Raw genomic sequence first — 22,326 nt, forward strand, 5'->3', positions numbered from 1 at the left:
TAGTAGTTACTAAATTGTTGTACATTACTGGGTGCCCTGAAAATAAATTCAGCCCTGCCAGATCCAAGGTGGAGAACAAATTTTATTGATTCTGTGGTCAAAGTGGGGTTCTTTATATAGAGAGAAGAGTGAAAAAAACTGTTGGAATTGTATCTCAATTAAATATTTATATTAAAATTTCAGGTGAAGTTGGACAAGATGTTTAAAGCTGGCCATAGATGTTGAGATTTTTAAAAGATCAGATCCTGATCATGAGACCACGATCTTCTCAGAACGATCGTACGAATTTACCATCAACTAAAAAGACCAATTTGCCAGGAAAACAAAGGGGAGCTGCCTGCTTGGCCCTTCAAACATAGATAGACTGGGACCGACAAAGATTTTTTGACCTGGCCGATCAATTTCCCGACAGATGTCGGCCGAAAAATCGTAAGATGTACGATCGTTCGAATCCCACTAACCGCACGATAATTTCGATGGATTGGTCGGACTTCCCTAAAATCGGTCGTTCAGCAAGAAGAATCGTCGCGTCTATGGGGAGTTTAAATCTGCACATTTAATTACCATTTTACTACTTTGCCACATAATAAATAAAGGACATGTACCTTTTTCACCTGTGATAAGCACATAATATCATCTGTCAGAAGAAATCTGTTGTATAAAACACCTACTCCTTATTGAAAGCAGAATTTATTTACATGTGCCCAGTTAATAGTTTACACTATAAGTATATCAATTTGTCCATGTGACAAAATGAATAGAAGTACAAATTATTTACTAGGAGGATTACAGCGCCACCTAAGCTTATGTAAGAGAACAACCATTTCTTTACCAGGCTTGTTTTTCTTTTTGGCAATGTAAAAGATATTTATACAGGTATAGGATCCATTATCTGGAAACCTTCAAATTAAAGGAAGGCAATCTACCGTAAACAGATGATTTCTCGTTATCTTGTACTTGATCCTAACTAAGATATAATTAATCCTTATTAGGAGGAGATCAATCCTATTGGGTTTAATTAAAGGGCATGTAAAGGCAAACAAAATAAAATCCCATTATTACTTTCTTTAATGATAAAGAAACCTTGTGTACCGTTTTTATATGAAACCTGACTGTATGCAGTGAAATTCTCTCTTCATTTACTGCTGTGACTAGGAATTGTCAGACGGTCCCTAACTGCTCTGCAGGGAAACAATAATACTTATGAACAGTAGGGGGAGCCCCAGCAATGCAGAACTCAAGCAGCTTTGTTTGTTTCCCTGTAGAGCAGTCGGCTACTGTGTAGAGATTTGTATTGTATTTTATTTTTGCCTTTACATCCCCTTTACTGTTTCCAACTCCATCTGCAGGGACAAAGATCATGGAGCCAGATTTAAACAGATAACTGGGATTCTATTTGGAGGATTATTTTGCTGCAGCTTTCTGCAGAAAGTTTGTATTAAACAATACAAAAACTATAAAATCCACATTAGATTACATGACAACACAGGACCCAGTGCAGTCTGTATATTTGGATTATTAATCAGTCTTGCTGTATTGGCTTCTGGCAGATATTATTTTGTGCTTTTTTGATCATTTATGACGATCCCTTAGCAGCCCAGACCACACTGAGCATGTGCATGGTCTTGCAAAGATGTTTAACAAAGTTACAAGATGGTGACCCCCTGTAGCCAACTTTGAAAGCATAAATCATTTGTTTGATTAGGCTTGTGGTGCAGTAAGTACATGTTTATGTTTAGTATACAAAATACAGTATTTCTAGCCTTATTCTACTTTAGACTTTACTTACCCGTTAATGTTTAGATTATTTTTAATAGGCATAAGGTATGAAGATCCAAACTACAGAAAAATTCCTTATTCGGAAAACCCCAGTTCATAGCATTTTGGATAAAATCTCAAATACCTGTACAGCCTAGATTGTTTCAGTACGATTCAGCATTTTTTAAATAAAGTGATACTGTCATTTTTTCAAAATGCCTCAGCTAATAGTGCTGCTCCAGTAGAATTCTGCACTGAAATCCATTTCTCAAGAGCAAACAGATTTTTTTTATATTTAATTTTGAAATCTGGCATGGGGCTAGACATATTGTCAGTTTCCCAGCAGTCCCCAGTCATGTGACTTATGCTCTGATAAACTTCAGTCACTCTTTACTGCTGTACTGCAAGTTGGAGTGGTATCACCCCCTCCCTCTTACCCTCCAGCAACTAATAACATAACAATGGGAAGGTAACCAGACAGCTTACTGACACAAGATAACAGCTGTATGGTAGATATTAGAACAGCATTCAATAGAAAAATCCAGGTCCCACTGTGACACATTCAGTTAGGAGAAACAAAAGCCTGCCAGAAAGCAGTTCCATCCTCTTTCTGAACACACATGACCAGGCAAAATGACCTGAATATTACAACTAAAAAAATACATTTGCTGGTCAGGAATGACATTTTATATTGTAGAGTGTATTATTTGCAGTGTAAACACTGTAATTTAGAAATAAAAACAACATCATAAAATCTTGACAGAATCCCTTTAAGGGGAGAAACAAAGGACTATTGCAAAGCAGCAAGATTGTTTTGTTGTAATGTATATGCATTTAACTGCTGGAAAGTGATCTCATGGTCAACATTTTGTGGACTGATGAAAGCAAGATTATTTTTTGGGTCTAGGGGCCGCAGACAGTTTGTCAGATGACCCCCCAAACACAGAATTCAAGCCAGAGTACACTGTGAAGATAGTGAAACATGGTGGCACAAGCATCACGATACAGGGATGTTTCTCATACTATGGTGTTGGGCCTATTTATCACATACCAGGGATCATGGATCGGTTTCAATACATGAAAATACTTGAAGAGGTCATGTTGCCTTATGCTGAAGAGGAAATACAGGTTTCAACAAGACAACGACCCCAAACACACCAGTAACAGCAACGCCAGATCAATGAGATTGATGTCATGGAGTGGCCAGCCCAATCCCCAGACCTTAATCCAATAGAAAACTTTTGGGGTGACATAAAAAATGCAGTTTCTGAGGCAAAACCTAGAAATGCAGAAGAATTGTGGAATGTAATAGGTGCCAGAAGTTGGTGGACTCCATGCAACACAGATGTGCAGCAATTCTCAGAAACACTGCTTATTCAAATTATACAACTACATATTAGTTCAGTGATTCAAAGGAAAGCAAAATCTTGAGACATTTTTCAGTTTATACAGTGGATGTTTGAGTTTGTAAAGAAGAATGCAGACGCTGCTATTTTTTGGAACAGCCTAATACTCCCATATTTTCACTTTCTGTAAAGGAATAATATAAATGTAATACATTTTTCTCCATGATTTGATTTGGAATAGAATGTGCAGTGTTCCAAATGCAGTTGTGTGTATGGATGTTATTATAAGGATTCACTTTTTTAAACACACTGCTATTATTCTGAACACAACTGTGTATATCACCTTTCAATGCCTCTTCTCCTGAGGGAACAACCCCAACTTGGCCAGTCTTTCCTCATAGCTGAGATTTTTCATACATTTTACCAGCTTAGTTGCCCTGGACCCTCTCAATTCAATAATGTCCTGTTTGTGCGCTGGAGACCAAAACTGTATGATGGTATTTTCTAGATGGGGCTTTACCAGTGCTCTGTACAGTGGAAGAATGACCCCCTCCTCCTACGAATCTATGCCCCGAAATGCCTATAAAATGGGAACACAGCATGCTGCTTCTTCATCCGAGATAAAAAACGAAGTGTTGGATATGCTTTTATTCTTATTGAAATACATTGATTGGCGGAAGTAAACACATGAACAAAAGACTCCAACTGACTTTACATTACAGCTGTGTAGGATCAGATTTAGTAGCATCCTTCAAATATGTACTGTTGCCCGGTGTTGCGCTGTGTTGCATGGCAAGATCAGATAAATTCTGTCCCAACAAAGTCTGATCAAAATCTCCTGTGTGGTTAAAGTGATTCCGACACTAAAAAAGTATTCTTCAAAATATAAATGTACATTAAAAGTTACCTATAGGTTGTGTTGATAGTTTTGGCTGGTAGTTCTACTTTTGTAAGTAATTGTTATTTGAAATTTCTAGACCTGACTGTTTTGCTAACCTGACTGTCCCTTCTCAACCTGTCAATTATAGCTTCTAAAGCTAACGGACTACTGCAGCCCTCTCATAGAGGAACATGGGAATCATATAGGTAATGTAAAAGCATTGAGCAAATACTTTATGGGAAGATTATAAAAAGCATGTAAAGCAATGTTATGATAGATTTAAATTAAAAAAAAAGTTAATTTCTGGTGTCAGTAGCTCTTTAAGCCCTAAAACACTGTCCATGGTACTAGATACAATTACATGATTCCTGCTTTTGCCACTATGGTTGCCACTAAAATACGAAGTAGCATCCATGGCGCCGAACAATGGCGAAGTTTCACTAGCGTTAATTCGGCAAGAAAAGCGAAGTTGCGCTACTGTTGGCTAATTTGCATATGGCGGGAAGTTAAATTTCAATGGACGTATATGTTGCAGCAAAGACATTCAGGGGCACATTTACTAAGCTCGAGTGAAGGATTCGAAGTAAAAAAAACTTCGAATTTCAAAGGTTTTTTTGGGTACTTCGACCATTGAATAGGCTACTTCGACCTTCGACTACAACTTCAATTCGAACTAAAAATCGTTCGACTATTAGACCATTTGATAGTCGAAGTACTGTCTCTTTAAAAAAAACTTTGACTACCTACTTCGGCACTTTAAACCTACCGAGCTACAATGTTAGCCTATGGGGACCTTCCCCATAAGCTTTCTAAGCTTTTTTTGATCAAAGGAAAATCCTTCGATCGATGGATTAAAATCCTTTGAATCGTTTGTTTTGAAGGATTTAATCGTAGATCGAACAATTTTTCCTTCGATCATAGATCGAAGTATTTGCAATAAATCCTTTGACTTCGATATTCGAAGTCGAAAGATTTTACTTTGAGGGTCGAATATCGAGGGTTAATTAACTCTGTATTTAACTAATTAACTCTAATTAACAAGAGGTGATGTTCATTGAAATCCGCATATTAGTGAATTTGCGTAGTTACGTCCATTCACCAGAGCGAAAATTCGTCTGGCGTTAGAGTGCGAAGTAGCGCTACAGTCTATCTCCTTCGCTAGCGAATTTACGACAGTGCCCGTTAGTAAATCGGCAAAGTCCTGAAATGACGTCACGCTGATGAATTTAGCCAGCGTTAGTCACTTCACCCTTTAGTAAATTTGCCCCCTAGTGTTTCTCAACTGGGCATCATCAGGAAATAATAAAGTAGATAGCACATGTTTCTGACCTGCCCTAAGGATACCTGATGATGTGAGAATTTGATCATAGAGTGGTTTCTGGAACAGAGCACATAACAAGCTGCTGATGATATTGTATCCAGTTACTGGTATTACCTTTCAGAGAAGCATTAATATAATTTGATATCGTTTCTATGTGAAAGTTGACATTTTAAAGAGGAAGTGTCACCAAAAAGCAGACAAGGCACCCTCTGCCCATGACCACTCTTATCCAATTACTTTTCTACAATACGGAGCTGGACTGGGTTGTTTGGCATAAGTATTAGTAAAGTATTCATCACATATAAGATAGGTCAATCTGTGTTTGACTGTAGCCTGTTACACACATAGAAAAGTGCACTGGACATGGGGTGCAGTTTGGTAAAGAACAAGAGAGCAACCAGTTGGGGAAAAGAACAGGAGACCAAGCAATGTTAGCCCAGAACATAAAGATTAAGCAGAAGTGAACTATCCAAAATGGAGGAGAGATTCATACTGAAGCACAGAGAAAAAGGAAAGAGGAGAGAGGGAGTGAGCACCAACATACCAGAACACTATATTTTTGTTTCTATCATTCAGTAATTTGCACAGGATTAAAATCTGCTGCCTTTTCTTCCCATTCTTCTATTTTTAGTTTTGATAATGATGTTCAGGGCCGCATTAATACAATTTTTATTAGGGATGCACCAAATCCAGTATTTGGGATTCGGGCAAATCCTTGAATCCTTGGTGAAAGATTTGGCCAAATACGAATCAAATCGGAATCCTAATTTGCAAATGCAAATTAGGACAGGAAAGGAAAACATGGAAAAATTCTTCTTTTGTGATGAAAAGTTACGTGATTTCCCTACCTGCCCCTAATTTACATATGCAAATTAGGATTTGGTTCGGCCAGGCACAAATCCAAATCCTGCTGAAAAAGGCAGAATCCTGGCCGAATCCCGAACCGAATCCTGGATTCGGTGCATGCCTAATTTATTTGTATCTTTTATCTGATGCTGGAAAGCCTCTGCTGTATGTTTTACTGTGCTGTGTGGTCATTGCCATATTTCTACAATAAATATTGGCTTTTTAATATTTTTAATTTTCTTCCCTATTATTAACATTACCATCAAGGCACTTTTTTTTACAGGTCAGGAGACAACCCCTGCTGTGGCCCACACTACATGGGCCAATAAAAACTGCTGACAGAGCCCTCTAACGGGCCTGCCACATATCAATCAGACAAGTTTAAAAATCTTATTGGATGGGGACCTCATGGGCTTGGTGATTCCTGTATTCCTGCCATTGAGATCTGGTGGTTTGGCTCTTGGCCCATGATTGTATCGGCCCAATATTGCCCACTGAGAGAGAGAGCCGCTTATTTGGCGAGGTTTGCTTAATACACAGCGAGCATTAGGGATCTAGCAATGACACTTAGAAGAAAAGTATTTTGCAGTTTCCATCTAGTATACTTCCTAGCATTTGCAAAATGTAAAGAGGGACAAAAATATCAGTGAAAATATTTTAACCACACCCATTTTATGGCCACACCCTAATTACTATGTACTAAATTTGGCAGGTTATGAAAGACTGAATACATTTCTGGGAGTTTTAGGACCTTTTCTATGTGTTTTAACAATTTTGCTAATGATCTCCCTGATATGCCCACCTTGAGATATTGGACTGATCAGATTGTGGGCCCTAGGGCCCAACGATTGATTATAATGCAGGAGTACGGGTGGTCGGATTGCGGGACTGCATCGACTGTGAGCGATTCAACTGGGTTTTTGCCCTGCCGAATCGTCATCTGGCCGATTTTTGGCCAGATATGGATTGGGGAAGCCAGTCGGAGGGTCCTATATGCAGGCCAATAAGCTGCCAACTTGGTCTGTCGGCAGCTTTTATTGGCTCGTGTTTGGCCACCTGTAGTTGTGAGTCTCAATTTCCCCAAGAGACCTGCTTATCTTGAATTGTTACTATTGTATCTTTGCTTAGTTTAAATTGTTACAAATGTATCAAAGTACAGGCGCTCAGTGTTCTGGGCTTTCTGCCAAAAAGCCTCTTATTTTTATTAAATATCACAAACGTTTTATATTTTTCTGGCATCAGTGAAGGGGATCAAAGAGAAACTCACGACATTACAGTGGGAAACCCGTGACTGTGGGCTGAGCTGTCAAAATCGTCCCACACAAAACATACAGTTGAGAGGTATAAGTTAGCTACAACAACAAGTTTATTTTGAGGCCTATGTTATCTCTATTCCACTCGAATTTTGTGTTTCCAAGTTGGCATACACATACACTACATATATATATACACACAAAAGCCATGAATATCTTTTAAATTATATTCTTATAATACACAAAAGCTATGTATATCTTGTAAATTATATCCTTATAAACGGTGAGTTCTGATGTCATCAGTTATAAACGGTGAGTTCTGATATAATTTCTGTCACATGACTCACTGAAATAAAGTACCCACAGTTGCAAAATATGAGGATATTAGAAATTACCTCGGAGTTCCATGACCTGTATAAAAACACTCGGCCTTTGGCTTTGTGTGTTTTTATTTGGTCATGAAACTCCTCTGTATGAAACTCCTCGATAACTTCAGCCTCGTGTTTTTATATGGTCATGAAACTCCTTGGCAACTTATATCCCTATAATTTACAGGAGGAGGTACTTTATTCACTATATAAACAGTGGCTAATAGTGATGTCACCAGTTATAAACGGTGAGTAGTGATGTCATTTTTATCACGATTTACTAAAACATGTGTATGTTTGAAAATATGAGGATATTAGAAGTAGGGATGCACCGAATCCAGGATTCGGTACAGTATTTGGCCAGGATTCAGCCTTTTTCAGCAGGATTCGGATTTGGCCGAATCCTTCTGCCAGGCTGAACCAAATCCTAATTTGCATATGCAAATTAGGGGTGGGAGGGAAATCACATAACTTTTTGTCACAACACAAGGAAGTAAAAATGTTTTCCCCTTTCCACCTCTAATTTGCATATGCAAATTAGAATTCGGTTTGGTATTAGGCTGAATCTTTCACAAAGGATTCTGGGTCAGCTGAATCCAAAATAGTGGATTTGGTGCATCCCTAATTAGAAGTAACCTCAGAGCTCCATGACCTGTATAAAAGCAGAAGGCCGAGGGTCATGGAACACCTCAGTGATGTTTACATTTAACAATAGAGGATACTTTATTCACTATCTATTTTCTCACGTGGTTGCCCTTGGTTAAAATGGCCGCTTATTAAAGTTCCCATGTAAATTGCAAAACGACTACTCTGGGAAAAAAAGCAACACCTTAAGCGCACTGGCTCACTTGTTTGCAAGAAATAGTTTGTGTTAACCCAGCGAAGTGTTTTGTTGCTACTGGAAACTTCTGAGAGCAGAGATGCTGCCGGAAGTCCCGCCCTCCCTGCAGCGGAAGTGTAGCGAGGTGCAGAGAAGCCGGTGAGCTGTGCGTGTAGTGTGTGGAGAAAATGTCTAACCCGAGCCCAATGGCCAAGCCTTCCAACCCCTCCAACCCAAAGGTGTTCCTGGATGCGGAGATCGGAGGAGAGCGCGGTGAGTGGCGGGAGCAGTAGTTGCAGGTTGAGAGCAGCCGCCGGGCAGGTCTGTGATGCTTTGGCTATGGTACATCTGTGCTGTATCACATGGCAGGCCCGGCTCATACACGGGGATTTGGAAAGGTCACATGGGGCATTTGCTCATGGTCTCTAGCGTGACAGGAGCGTTTAGATGACATTGCAAAGACGTTTTAGTGCATAACAGCAGCAGCACCTGTTACTTTCACACTGTTGCCTCCACATGTATTTGCTGCAGGGCGCGTCTTCACGTCTAAAAAGTCTGCCTGGATCCCCCTATGCTCATCCCTAGACACTGATAGGGGCAGGTCTGGAATGGGATTCAATATAGGCCCTGGCATTCCACGTACACAGAGGCCTTAACTGCCTCCTTAATAGTGACTTTATATGGCATCTTACAGCAGTCTCTCTGGCATTAGCCAGAACTCACAGATTGCCAGTGCTATTGGATATGGCCCTCCCTGAGACGGGGGAGGGGCACAGTTTGGGAACAATTCCTCTAAGGAGATTTGTTATCTGCAGCCCTCCAGCTTTGATAATTCCCTAAATGATACCCTACTTACATGCCATCCTCATCCTCACCCCCCATTGCTTCTTGCTAGTGAACCCTTCCTAATATTCATCCTACTCTCATATTAAAGGGGAACTATCTTAAAAATGGAAATTTAATATAAGCTTCATCATACTGCAATAATAAACTTTCTAAATATAACCAATTACTGTTTCTGAAATCATCAAGTTTATCTTCACTATCCCTCTCTCAGCATCTGTTTCTCATCATTCTCTCTTCATGCAGGGGTTGGGGGTCAGATATTCATTGACAGTTCTATCCAATATAACTTATAGGAGGGGCTCCGTTTGCCTAGAAGATGTATTAGAGCTCACGCTATTAAAATCACCAGAAAGCCTGTCTCTCTACATGCAGAATTTGTGCAGTTATTTTGTTTGTACTGGAATTCGTTATTTGAGTGAACTCTAATACATCTGCTAGGAAAGGAAGCCCCCCCCCCCCTATAAGATATATTGGATCATTCTTCTGACACCCAACTGCGGCATGAAGAGAGAATGAAGAGAAACAGATGTTGAGAGAGGAATAGTGAAGATAAACTCGATTATTTCAGAAACAATGCAAAATGTTTAATTGATTGTATTTACAAAGTTTCTTATTACAGTATGCCGAAGCTTATATTACATTTTCATTTTCACAATAGTTCCCCTTTAAAGAACAATGCTGCTCATCAGTAACAGTGCAAGGCTTGGGAGTGTCCTATCAGTGGATTGGCCATCATCAGGATGTGGCAGAATATATTTATCAATAGAGTGCACCTTGCTTTGTTACATTGGAGTTTATAAATGCATCGTTTTTCAAGCTGTATGTGGGTGCACCTGTACTGGAATGCCAGATATATAGAAACCAGCTAGCACCATTCTATTAAATGCTCACTGGATTGTTCTGTTCTAGTTAACGTAAAAGTCCAGCTTTAATATACATTATGTGGTCAGTAAACAGACAAAGGGATGCTATGCAACAAAGGCTTATGGGTAGAAAAAAAAACCCAAAAACGATTGTGCTTTTGTGTTCTTTTCAGTGGGTCGAATTGTTTTGGAATTGTTTGCCGATGTTGTACCCAAAACTGCAGAAAATTTCCGTGCCCTATGTACCGGAGAAAAGGGCATTGGCCAATCAACTGGAAAGCCTCTTCATTTTAAAGGATGCCCATTTCACAGAAGTAAGTGGACTTTACACTGTTATGTGCCTATGGACAGGGATTGTGTGTTGATATTTTCATATTAATAAAGGCACTTTACACACAGATCATTCACTTTAGTACAGTTATGGGACCTGTTATCTAGAATGCTCAGAACCCGGGGCTTTCCAGATAAGGGATCTTTCCGTAATTTGGATCACACTGCTTTACATTTACTAAAAAATCACTTGCAGATTAAACCCAATACGATTGTTTTGCCTCCAATAAGGATTTATTGCATCGTAGTCGGGATCAAGTATAACTTAATGTTTTTTTATTACAGAGAAAAAGGAAATCATTAAAAAAAAAAAAAGAATCATTTGATTAATATGGGTTCTATGGGAGATGGCCTCTGGAGCTTTCTGGATAACAGGTTTCCGGATAACGGATCTTATACCTGTAGTTTGAAAGGGGTTGTCTGGGTGTAAAATGAACAGAGAAAAAGGAAGGTTTTTTTTGATATTTTGAATTATTTGATTAAAATGGAGTCTAGCGGAGATGGCCTTCCCGTAATTCAGAGCTTTTCTGGATAACGGGTTTCCAGGTGGAGTATGTTGTATAAACTGGCAGAGAGTTCATTGTCCATTCCATTGCTCTTTGTATTTGACTCATAGTTATTAAGAAATTCATGATCCAGTGTGGAGACTTCTCAAACCAAGATGGAACTGGAGGTGAAAGTATATATGGGGAAAAATTTGAGGATGAAAACTTTCATTATAAGGTAATTTTTTTTTAGGTCAAGTCATATGTATTGTCTATTGAAAACTTGTGTGTGTGTATCTAAAAGGTCCAAGACAGGACCGAAACGATTACATATATATATTATATAAACACAAAAGCCATGAATATTCTGTAAATGATATCCTTATAAATATTTGTCACATACTTTACTAAAACTTGTGTATTATAATAAATAAAGTACCCCTTGTTGGAAAATATGAGGATCTTAGAAGTCACCTCAGAGGTTTATATGGTCATGGAATTTCTCTGTGACATAATATACTTATGTTTTACAATAGGGGGTACTTTATTGACTATATATAATCTTATGATACTGTTTGACTAGAGACAAAGTTGACTTGCCTGATGTTGCAGAATCATCTCTTGGGGATTCTCTTTAAAGGGGTTGTTCACCTTCCAAACACTTTTTTCAGTTCAGTTGTTTTCAGATGGTTCTCCAGAAATAAAGACTTTTTTCAATTACTTTCCATTATTTATTTTTTTTTACTGTTTTTCCAAAATCTAAGTTTACAGTTTAATGTCCCTGTCTCGGGTGTTTGAGTCTGGCAGCTCAGTAATTCAGGTGCAGACTCTAAACTGTTACAGTTTTGGAACATTTAGTTGATACATTTCTCAGCAGCATCTCTGGACTAGTAGCAACTATTTTATCAATTCTAACAGCTGCCTGTAATGAAACCCAGAGAGTCTGCTCAGCAGGGACAAAGACATGTTTACAGGGTTGGCGACCCCCCTCACAGATCTGCTTTAGAAGTTGACAAATTACACTTAAATATTAGAAAAACGGTGACATAGAAATAAGAAGGTAATTGAAAAAAGTCATTATTTCTGGTGATCTATCTGAAAACAACTAGTTGTTTGACGGTGAACAACCCCTTTTAAAGATGGACAATTTTGCATCTGATAGGTGGTTTATTTTTGTCTGAATGACAGGCTTCATACAGAGGGTATTGATCAGTTTGCAGTTTATGTCTTAGTGTTCAGGCAAGTTTAAAGCTCATCAGTTTAGCATCAGAAACAGAGGCTCTTTCTTTATTAAGGAGCTGGAATCCCAATTATGCAAGCAAATTGAGTTTTAAGCAGCTTTCCAGCATTTATTAATAAGAAATGTTTATGTATTGTTTCATAATGAGTGTCTCTTCTCCCTGCAGCATGACAAAGAGGGTTTACTTAGTATGGCTAATGCTGGCCCAAATACTAATGGCTCCCAGTTCTTTATCACCACTGTACCAACACCTCATTTAGATGGAAAGCATGTGGTTTTCGGCCAAGTGCTAAAAGGATATGGCATTGTCAAAATATTGGAAAATGTTGAAGTAAAGGATGAGAAGCCTGCAAAGGTAAGATCCCTAAGTTAGCATTTTGCACCATATTCCTTTCACAAAACTTGTATTTCAAGTAATCTTCCCAGTTTTTACCAGGCATATTAACTGCCATTTTTGTACTGTTTCCCTGCTCTGTTCTGGCGATCTCCTCTGTGGAATTTATCTTACAGAAACTTGTATGTCTGCAGATTTGCACAATCACAGTGTCCTAGCAACTTCTGTAAAAACGGTTCTACCTTCCTTTCTCACATATTTTTGTATAATAATATTATTGATCATTTATTCTTTTGTATGCTTGCACTATAGACCAGCTCACATGGCAGATATTGGGGCCTGAGCTATGGCAGCTATGTGCACCCTTAATTCAGACTGGAGTATCTTTTTGGGAAAATGAGAATTGTCAGTTTGACCTGATCACACTCACTATATGAAAAATGGTAATAAAGCAGTGGAAAGATATTTATGGAAATGGTTTACTTTTTTGGATTTAATTTCATGGAAAATAAAATGGAAATATTTTTGGACCTGCACCAAACTTTAATCCCCTTTGCTATGGCCTCTGAGATATTGGCTCCTCCTTGAGTACATAAAACAGGAAATGGTTTCTGTTGTTTACCAGAAAAATATTCTAAAGGATCCCATGATGAGATTCCTCCATAAAAGCATAACAAGTGCCAATAATGTTGTTACCAGTTGAAGGAAAAAATATACTCTCTTTTCATTACAATGACAATATCGCTTTGAACTTTACTTCTTCTTTACCCGCCATATTATTTTAGACTGTTGGATTTCCTCCCTGGCTTCCAGTGAAGATCAGTCTTTGTGGTTTAGTCTTTAGCAAGGCTTAACCCTTGTCCAGTTTATCCATCTATGTATTTTAGATGAAATCCGACAAAGTCACAATTTCAGCAGATCTGTAGCCAGACGTATGAGTTGTGCAAAGCTTATACCTTGTAGTAATAAAAATCCAAAATTCTCTGTAAAATGTAACTTGGTGCTCAATCTGGAAACTCTGCTGCTCAAAAGTTGGTATATACAGGTATGGGACATGTTATCCAGAATGCTCGGGTCCTGGGGTTTTCAGGATAATGGATCTTTCCATAATTTGTATCTTCAGAGCTTAAGGCTACTAGAAATTCATGTAAACATTAAATAGGCTGGTTTTTGCCATCAATAAGGATTAATTATATTTTAGTTTGGATCGTGTACAAGGTACTGTTTTATTATTACAGAGAAAAAGGAAGTAATTTTTAAACATTTGGATTATCTGGATAGAATAGAGTCTATGGCAGACATCTGTAAAGCTCCAAATTACTGAAAGGCTAACACGTTTCCGGATAACCGATTCAATACCTGTATCAGGTAAAAATCATAAGGCACTCACAACAGCAATTGTGCTAAATCCTTTTCATGCTTTATATCACTAAAGTGAGTGCCATCTAATCTTGCCAAAGATTATACCTTTCTGTGACCCCTCTGATTAAAATTAAGGGTCTGACCCTTGTGTTTAGTGTCTTATCTGTAGCTCAGATCACATTCTGGCAAATTATATTACAAGATTTTCATCTGAAAATCCTCTTAAGACTTAATTGCTAGAGTGTCAATCTTATTTTCCTTTTAAACCAAAATGAACCTGTAACTTGTTTCCATTTACAGATGTGTACGATAGCAGAGTGTGGGGAAGTGAATGACAGCAATGAGTGGATGGCTTCTCCATCAGATGGTTCTGGCGACACTCACCCTGATTTTCCGGAGGACTCTGATGTAGAATTAAATGATGTAAGTACAATGTCAAAACGACCTTGCAAAATATCTCTGCCAATTTATTATTGTTGGACATATATGTTTCTCTGTTTCCACGCAATACAAACCTAGGGAAAATTATCTTAATTTTTATGCCAGCAAGTTTTAATCCCCATATTTATTTTGGCAGGTTGAAAGAATTACCAGTATAGCAGAAAATGTGAAGAATATAGGAAATAATTTCTTCAAATCTCAGAACTGGGAAATGGCAACAAAGAAGTATAACAAGGCTCTAAGGTACATCATTTAAATATATATTTTTTCATAGACTTGGTCCGGTGTTCATTACTGTATTTATGGATGTGTTGTTCTTCTTTAGACGTTAAGCACCATTTCCCAAGGAAAATATTTGTACAGAATTAGTAGAAAGTGAATGAGTTTCTAATCTCACACTTTGATTAATGTGCCCAATATTGTCTTAATGGTGCAATACAGATGTGTAGTCAGCAGAGGCTGGCCATGCCAGCCGGATGCCCTAGATGACACAGCCGGCCAGCTCGCCCTCACTTCCCCCGTCACTTGCACGGTGACGTCACACGATTACGTGCAAACTTGTGGATGGGGGCGCGGTGATGCACTTGCGTTTTGCCGACGCTCGCGTAAGCAAAAGTTAAGACTGTTGAGTAGTAGAGTCTGTAGACAATTTGTTGAATCGGCGCACATCCTTTTACCACATGTAGTAAATGCGTCTATCCTTTATTAATGGATGTACTGCCATCCAAAATATCAGCATATAGATGAGAGAAATGAGAGCACTCCAATGCAGATTAACTGCTTGTGATTTTAATTTATTGCAAATTGCTATACACAACATGTGTCGGGCCTTCAATGCCCTTTCTCAAGTGTTAAGTGTAGTAGAGTCTGGTCTAGGGGTAGGCAGAAGAGGTAGCTGCCCGGCGCCCCCAATTGTTGCACCCTAGGCTGCAGCATCTTCTGCCTACCCCTAGTTCCGGCCCTGGTAGTCAGGCCTGGACTGACTATCTGTGGGGTCTGGCAAATTCCAGAGGGCCCTTCCGTGAGATGCCATAGAAAGTCAGTATTTAGTGGGCTGCTTGGGCCTCTGTATATTTGGAATGCCATAGTCTGTTTTGTCTCCCAGACCTGTATGTAGTGGGCCCAATTATCATGTGCACGGTGACGTCACACGATTACGCGCAAACTTGTGGATGGGGGCGCGGTGATCTATATGGAGCCCTTAAAGGAGAATTCAACCGTTTACCAAAAAAAAACTCTACTCCCCGCCCCACGTAGACCCTCCTCCCCCCAGCCTAGCTACCCCCCAGGGGAAATGCCCCAAACTTACCCCTTAGTGCAGATTCAGGCATCGGATTTGCCTTCGTGTCTTCTTCCGGGTCTTCGGCAATTGCCATCTTCCGGGTCTTCGTGTCTTCTTCCGGCTCTTTGGCAATTTTCATCTATTTTGGCGCATACGCAGTTGGCGCATACCGGTAAATTGCTCCAACTGTGAATGCGGCGCTTCGCCGGTCTCCACTCAGCTTACTGAAAACCCGGAAGATGGCTGCTGTGAACTTTTAAGTATAAAGTTAAGGACATTTCCTTGGGCGGGGGGCAGCTAGGCTGGAGGGTAAACGGTTGAATTCTCCTTTAAGGGCTCAATAGAGATCATTTTAATTTAATCTGGACCCTGAACATGTCACATGATATGTGATAGAAATCCTTTGGATGGTTGCATCCAGCCTGCAGGCCTCTAGTTGGACACAACTGCATTACAGAGAAGTTACCATAAACATAACAATGAATGTTCAGCTGCCTTGGACACAAAGCCACCCAACTCACCTTCTCCAGTATTAGCCACTATGCTTTAAATTTCTAAGGTACATCTCTAGTCAGGTGTCACTATCTTGTCCCTTGGGCTGTATATACAATGTACCTCCCATTGAATACCCGATTCACTTATAACAGCATTGTGCTTATAGGCTGAAAAAGCTAAAAATAAAGGGCAGGGAGTTTAGTTACTTTTTAACTACTTTTCCCCTAGTTTTTAGCTTATTCAGTCTGTGTCCCTTTTCTCAACCACATCACTTCTCAAACTTTTGCCTAGCAAGTGAATGCATCACTTCTGTTCCCATCCTGTATTGCACAAATTGGTTTATTTACTAGATTAAAATACTAGTTTTATGTGCTGTATAATTGCACAAAATGTGTGTGTGTGTGATATGAATCTAAAAGTGCATCTTGATCAAACTTTCTCTTTTACAGATATGTAGAAAGCTGCAAAGATGTCACAGGAGATGACAACATTTCAAAGTTAAATCCTATTGCTGTCAGCTGTAACTTGAATATTGCTGCCTGCAAACTCAAAGTATCTGACTTTAGAGCAGCCATTGATAGCTGCAATGAGGTAAGTCTTTTATCAGAAATGCACCTCACACAGGCTACCTACCTACCATCTCCCGGGTGAATAAAATTAGTTATCGTGGCTTTTTAAAAATGTTTTTCCTTTGTAGCACTTGATCACATATGGATTAGCTATTTAAATCTGCAGTAAAACCAATACCTTCAAAATGTAAGGGTAGTGTCACACGGGGAAGATTTGTCAAAGAGTTCAGGCAACTTCCGAGCGATTTGCATCCCATAGTGCACTACGGTGCTTTCTCCACCAACATGGTCTGGACGTTCTTCAACAAGATCAATGTTGTGTCAAGTAAATGCTTTAAAAAAGTAATTTTCTGCGGAGTATTGTTGCACAAGTACTGTGCGTATCTTCATATGCGAATCATGAGTGAGCTTGTGGTCGCTTGAACAAAGCAAGCAAGTAAAGTTGCCGCCCTAGAAATTAAGTCCATACATTTTTACAACAGGCCGCGCACACAAGAATTTGCATACTATCACGGCTACTAATCTCCTTGTGTGTTTTGCTAGTGCAGATTTTCACTACTTCTGAATAGCCATGCTATTTCTGATAAATTGCTCCAAAAAGGGCGATTTCAAATAGCATTGTGTGTGTAGTAGCTGTCAATTTACATTTTCCTGTATGGCAAGAAAAAATGAACGACTTGTCGATGAAACTTGCTTTAAAAAAAACACAGGCAAAAAAAATTTCCCCGTGTGTCACTACCCTAAGGGGCAGAATTGAAAATTCGAATTCTAGATTTTTTTTGTTATGGTCAAAACTGTCAAACACAATTTTTTCTAGTTTTATAAAAATTATAATTACATTTTCGAGATTAATCATATTCTGGCCACCTAAAACCTGCCGAATTTTACTGTATAATTCAACGGGAGAGGTCCAGGGATCAATTTGGAGATGTTTGCAGCCTTCCTGATATTCAAGCTTTTTCAGAGAAAAAACTCTAATCGAGTTTGATCGAATTCGAATCCAATTCGATTTGAGTTTTCACGTTGTTTAAATTCATTAGATTTTATTAATAATTTTCGACTAGTCGAATTACGAATTTATGGGAGTATAAAAAAACTCGCATGAATTCGAAATTCGACCCTTGATGTGCCTCTAAATCTATTAGTTTATAACTAAATAGCCCTATATGTCTGCAAAGTCTTGTAAACTGGTAAACTAAAGCCTGATTTCTACGTCAGCCTTTTTTCTGAAAATGGCTTAGAAGATTAGATATGGCTTAATGACAGATAAGACCCTTAAATATTAAAGAAACAGTTCATTGTAAAAATTAAAGACCGGCTTTGCAAAATAAAAAATGTTTCTAGTTAGCCAAAATTGTAATGTATAAAGGCTTGAGTGACTGCATGTCTAACATAACAGAACAGAACACTACTTCCTGCTTTTCAGCTCTCTAACTCTGAATTAGTCAGCGACTATAAGAAACTGAAATGATCTTTTCCCATTTTAGTCTTCCTTTAAAATGTCTACAATTCTGTACATATAAAGATTTAGCAGATTGTCTGCCTGGCTCTTATGGAGAAAACGGCAAGCACTCCTGGAACCACTCGTAGGTAAAAACAGCTTTTATTTCAGTCAGTTAAAACATAAAATCCTGACGCGTTTCGTATCTCACCGATACGTAGTCAATAGGCAATTTTCCCTTTTTTTGTCTGCCTCTTACAAGAACAAAGAGCTATCATTTGTAGGCCAGATCATTTAGCACAAAAATCACAGGTGATAAAATGGTGACTTTACAGTGACTTTAGTGGAAATTGCATTTTTTCAGTACACTGTATTTAAACTAACCCACAAATAACTATTACTTACAGTTAGTTTTTTTTTTTTTTTTTATTTAGGCTCTGGAAATTGATCCCTCTCACACCAAAGCACTTTACAGGAGGGCTCAGGGTTGGCAAGGACTAAAAGACTATGAACAAGCACTGGTAATCTATATGCTGCTAATCATTTGTGTCGTTTCCGCCAGTAAGATTGTACATTATTTTATTTATTTATTTATTTATTTTTTAGGAGGATCTTAAAAAGGCTCATGAATTATCACCTGATGATAAAGGTAACATTGGCTTGGCTTTAAAAGGGGGGTGTAATTGCCTATTACACATGGTTTGTTACTGTGTAAGAACAAATCTCTTTCAAGCTTTGCTGCTGTAAGAAAATGATGAACTCCTTTCAAGTCTATGGAAGACGCTAGATGTATAATCCAGTTACATTTTATGTATAAAATAGCATCAAACCCATGTGCACAACCGTAGTCATCTGAAATGGCCCTACTGCCTCCTGGGCACAGGTGCATTCCAGTATGATCGCTCTCTCATTCTTCATGAAAACAGGCAGAATAGTAAAATAGGGTTGATGGCCACCGTCTCTGGCCATTTGACTTTTTTTTATACTGTCATGGAAAAACATGTTTTTTTCAAAACGCATCAGTTAATAGTGTTGCTCCCTCAGAATTCTGCACTGAAATCCATTTTTCAAAAGAGCAAATTGATTTTTTTATATTTAATTTTGAAATCTGACATGGGGCTAGACATTTTGTCAGTTTCCCAGCTGCCCCCATTCATGTAACTTGTACTCTGATAAACTTCAGTCACACTTTACTGGTGTAATGCAAGTTGGAGTGATATCACCCCCCCAGCCGCACTTTACTGCTGTAATGCAAGTTGGAGTGATATCACCCGCCCACCCCAACCCCCAGCAGCCTAACAACGGAACAATGGGAAGGTAACCAGATAACGGCTCCCTAACACAAGATAACGGCTGCCTGCAACACTCAATAGTAAGATCCAGGTCCTGCTGAGACACATTCAGTTACATTGAGTTGGAGAAACAACAGCCTGCCAGAAAGCAGTTCCATCCTAAAGTGCTGGCTCTTTCTGAAAGCACATGACCAGGCAAAATGGCCTGAGATGGCGCCTACACACCAATATTACAACTAAAAAAAAATACACTTGCTGGTTCAGGAATGAAATTTTATATTGTAGAGTGAATTATTTGCAGTTTAAACAGTGTAATTTAGAAATAAAAACTACATCATAAAAATCTTGACAGAATCCCTTTAAAGGCTCTGGCAACCAGGAGCACAGTCATTTAAAGACTCTGGTTCTGCCTTGAACTGCACAGCAGGGAGATTGCCACCAGAGTCTGGGTGAGGAAGTCAAGAAGTCAGAGACAATGGCCGCCAACCTGGCCCGTTATCGTGAAGTAACAGGGTTTGTTGGTGGTGCAGTTTGGACGGGGGCAGGAGTACTCTGCAGAGGAGTTGAGGCTATGTAAATAGGTTCTGGAAAACTATACCCCCAAAATAAATACTTGAGCAACAGTTTATATCAAATTAAGTGGCATATTATCTTACCAAACTGGTTTATTTACATGAATCAGGGTTTTACATATGAGATTTTTATGCATCTTTTTTATAGAAACCAACATTGTTTGAGGGTATAGTTTTCCTTTAATAGGAGATCCCTTTGTATAGTAACCCCTATTAATAGAAATGAATAAAATAAAATATTACATGTCACCTATGTGAGTCTGTAGCTATTTTTATGACATGCCAGTGTTTACTAACTGGTTTTCATGAGTTTCCAGTCTGTTATTTCTACAAGAACATGCAGTTCCGTGCCGTCTTAACATAGTTGTGAAACCCACGGAAAGGCCACACTTTGCAATACATTTTTTTTTGGGGAGGGGGCAGTTCTGAAATACTAGAAGCTGAATGTCCTGGCAGATAACCTGATCATTTTGTTTCTCTGTAGCCGTCAGCAGTGAAATTCTGCGAGTCAAGCAGAGGATTAAAGAGCAGAAAGAAAAAGAGAAGGCGGTATATGCCAAAATGTTTGCCTAAATGTCTGCAGTCCCTTGGAATGTGTGAGTTTGGCATAAGCAGTTGTCCCATTAACCAAAAAACGGAAGACTTCTTTTTCCCCATAACTCTGATAACTGTACATCATTGTTTACAGCTTTCATTTCTCTGATTGTTGGTTCTGTTTGTTGTGGCACTGCATGAACTATGCAAAGGAGACATCTGCTCGCCGGACGGTTTTATTTTCTTGTGTATTGGCTTTTGTTTGGCAGATGATGTGAAGGCACTAAAGCTTGTTTTAGTCTAACCCCATTTAAAAAGGGGGGAAATTCCTGTGTAAATTTTAAGAGAAACGCAATTATTTAATTGCATCATTTCTTTGTTATAAATGTTCAGGAATACAAATCTGTTTACTGTCCTTCCCAATAAAGACTGTTACTGCTATGACAACAGTGACGATATACAAAGCATTTTTATTTGATTTTTTTAATGGCATCTCTCTGTGTAACAATGAACTAAGGAGTGATGCCTTGATGCATCCAGGACACTCCCACGCTGCCATGTTTTCAATGGCTTTGCAGACCATGTGAGTAAATTTACACATTCATTTTGATGGCCAAACAGACCAGTGCTGGGCCAAGTCAGCTGGAAGCCTTAGGCCCAGAACTTGAGGGCTTAGCCTCTGTTACCTACCCCAGGTTCTGGCCTTGAAACAAAGCCCCGGCCAGGTTGGTCTACACCTGTGTTGGTAAATTAAACAATTAAAGGAAAACTATACCCACAAGATGAATACTTGAGCAACAGTTTATATCATATTTAGTGGCATATTAAAGAATCTTACCAAACTGGAATATATATTTCAGTAAATATTGCCCATTTACATCTCTTGCCTTGAGCCACCATTTTGTGATGGTGTTTGTGCTGCCTCAGAGATCACCTAACATGTATGGTTTGTTGGTATGTTTGTGAGCACAGTGAATCGTATGATCCCAGGGGGCGGCCCTTATTTTTTAAAATGGCAATTTTCTATTTATAATTACCCAATGGCACATACTACTAGAAAAGTATATTATTATGAAAATGGTTTATTTACATGAAGCAGGATTTTACATATGAGCTGTTTTATGCTATATCTTTTTATAGAGACCTACATTGTTTGGGGGGGGGGGTATAAGTTTTCCTTTAAGGCTTCTTTAAATTTCCTGCCTTTCAGCAATATCAGAATATATTTGCCTCATGCCCACTAGACTTTTGCAGGCACTGCCCACAGAGGCACCTAAGTGAGTGTGGCCTATTCCCTATCGCTAGTGCAAATGCAACACCGAAAATTGGAAAGGGGCAAAGCCCAAAATTAAGTCTATGAGTGCTGATAACATCACCGGTCTGTCCAAAGCTACCTCCGTTATTAGAAGGAAACTGCTGCCACCATTCAGCCCACACTCCAGAGTGCCTCCTCCCGACCCTTAGAATGCTCGATAGAGCAAACGCCTAAAAACCAAACGCAGATGTTGATGTTGAAACACCGATTTCAAGTGCATTTCCTCTTCAGCATAAGGCAACATGACCTCTTCAAGTATTTTGATGTCCTGAACCTGATCCATGATCCCTGGTATGTGATAAATAGGCCCAACACCATAGTATGAGAAACATG

The 22,326-nt window shown here is 39.0% G+C and overlaps 1 protein-coding gene across 1 annotated transcript; it reads left to right on the plus strand.

Moving 5' to 3' along the window:
* The first annotated feature begins 8,670 nt into the window (after nucleotides 1-8,670).
* On the plus strand, nucleotides 8,671-21,076 carry ppid.S (peptidylprolyl isomerase D (cyclophilin D) S homeolog). The gene is made up of 10 exons (NM_001094385.1): nucleotides 8,671-8,865; nucleotides 10,475-10,615; nucleotides 11,248-11,354; nucleotides 12,523-12,711; nucleotides 14,353-14,475; nucleotides 14,630-14,736; nucleotides 16,720-16,861; nucleotides 18,715-18,801; nucleotides 18,887-18,929; nucleotides 20,629-21,076. Exons 1-10 carry the CDS (start codon nucleotides 8,781-8,783, stop codon nucleotides 20,715-20,717), a joined length of 1,113 nt encoding a protein of 370 aa, NP_001087854.1. The 5' UTR covers nucleotides 8,671-8,780; the 3' UTR covers nucleotides 20,718-21,076.
* Nucleotides 21,077-22,326: the final 1,250 nt, after the last annotated feature.

Source organism: Xenopus laevis, chromosome 1S, assembly GCF_017654675.1.
Source record: "Xenopus laevis strain J_2021 chromosome 1S, Xenopus_laevis_v10.1, whole genome shotgun sequence".
Lineage (NCBI taxonomy): Eukaryota > Metazoa > Chordata > Amphibia > Anura > Pipidae > Xenopus > Xenopus laevis.

Excerpts from the sequence above, each read along its gene's own strand:
- ppid.S (NM_001094385.1), top strand. The coding sequence starts at position 8,781 with ATGTCTAACCCGAGCCCAATGGCCAAGCCTTCCAACCCCTCCAACCCA. Across the intron at positions 14,476-14,629 it reads CTGATGTAGAATTAAATGAT|GTTGAAAGAATTACCAGTAT; the intron begins GTAAGTACAATG and ends TTATTTTGGCAG. Across the intron at positions 18,802-18,886 it reads AAGACTATGAACAAGCACTG|GAGGATCTTAAAAAGGCTCA; the intron begins GTAATCTATATG and ends TTTATTTTTTAG.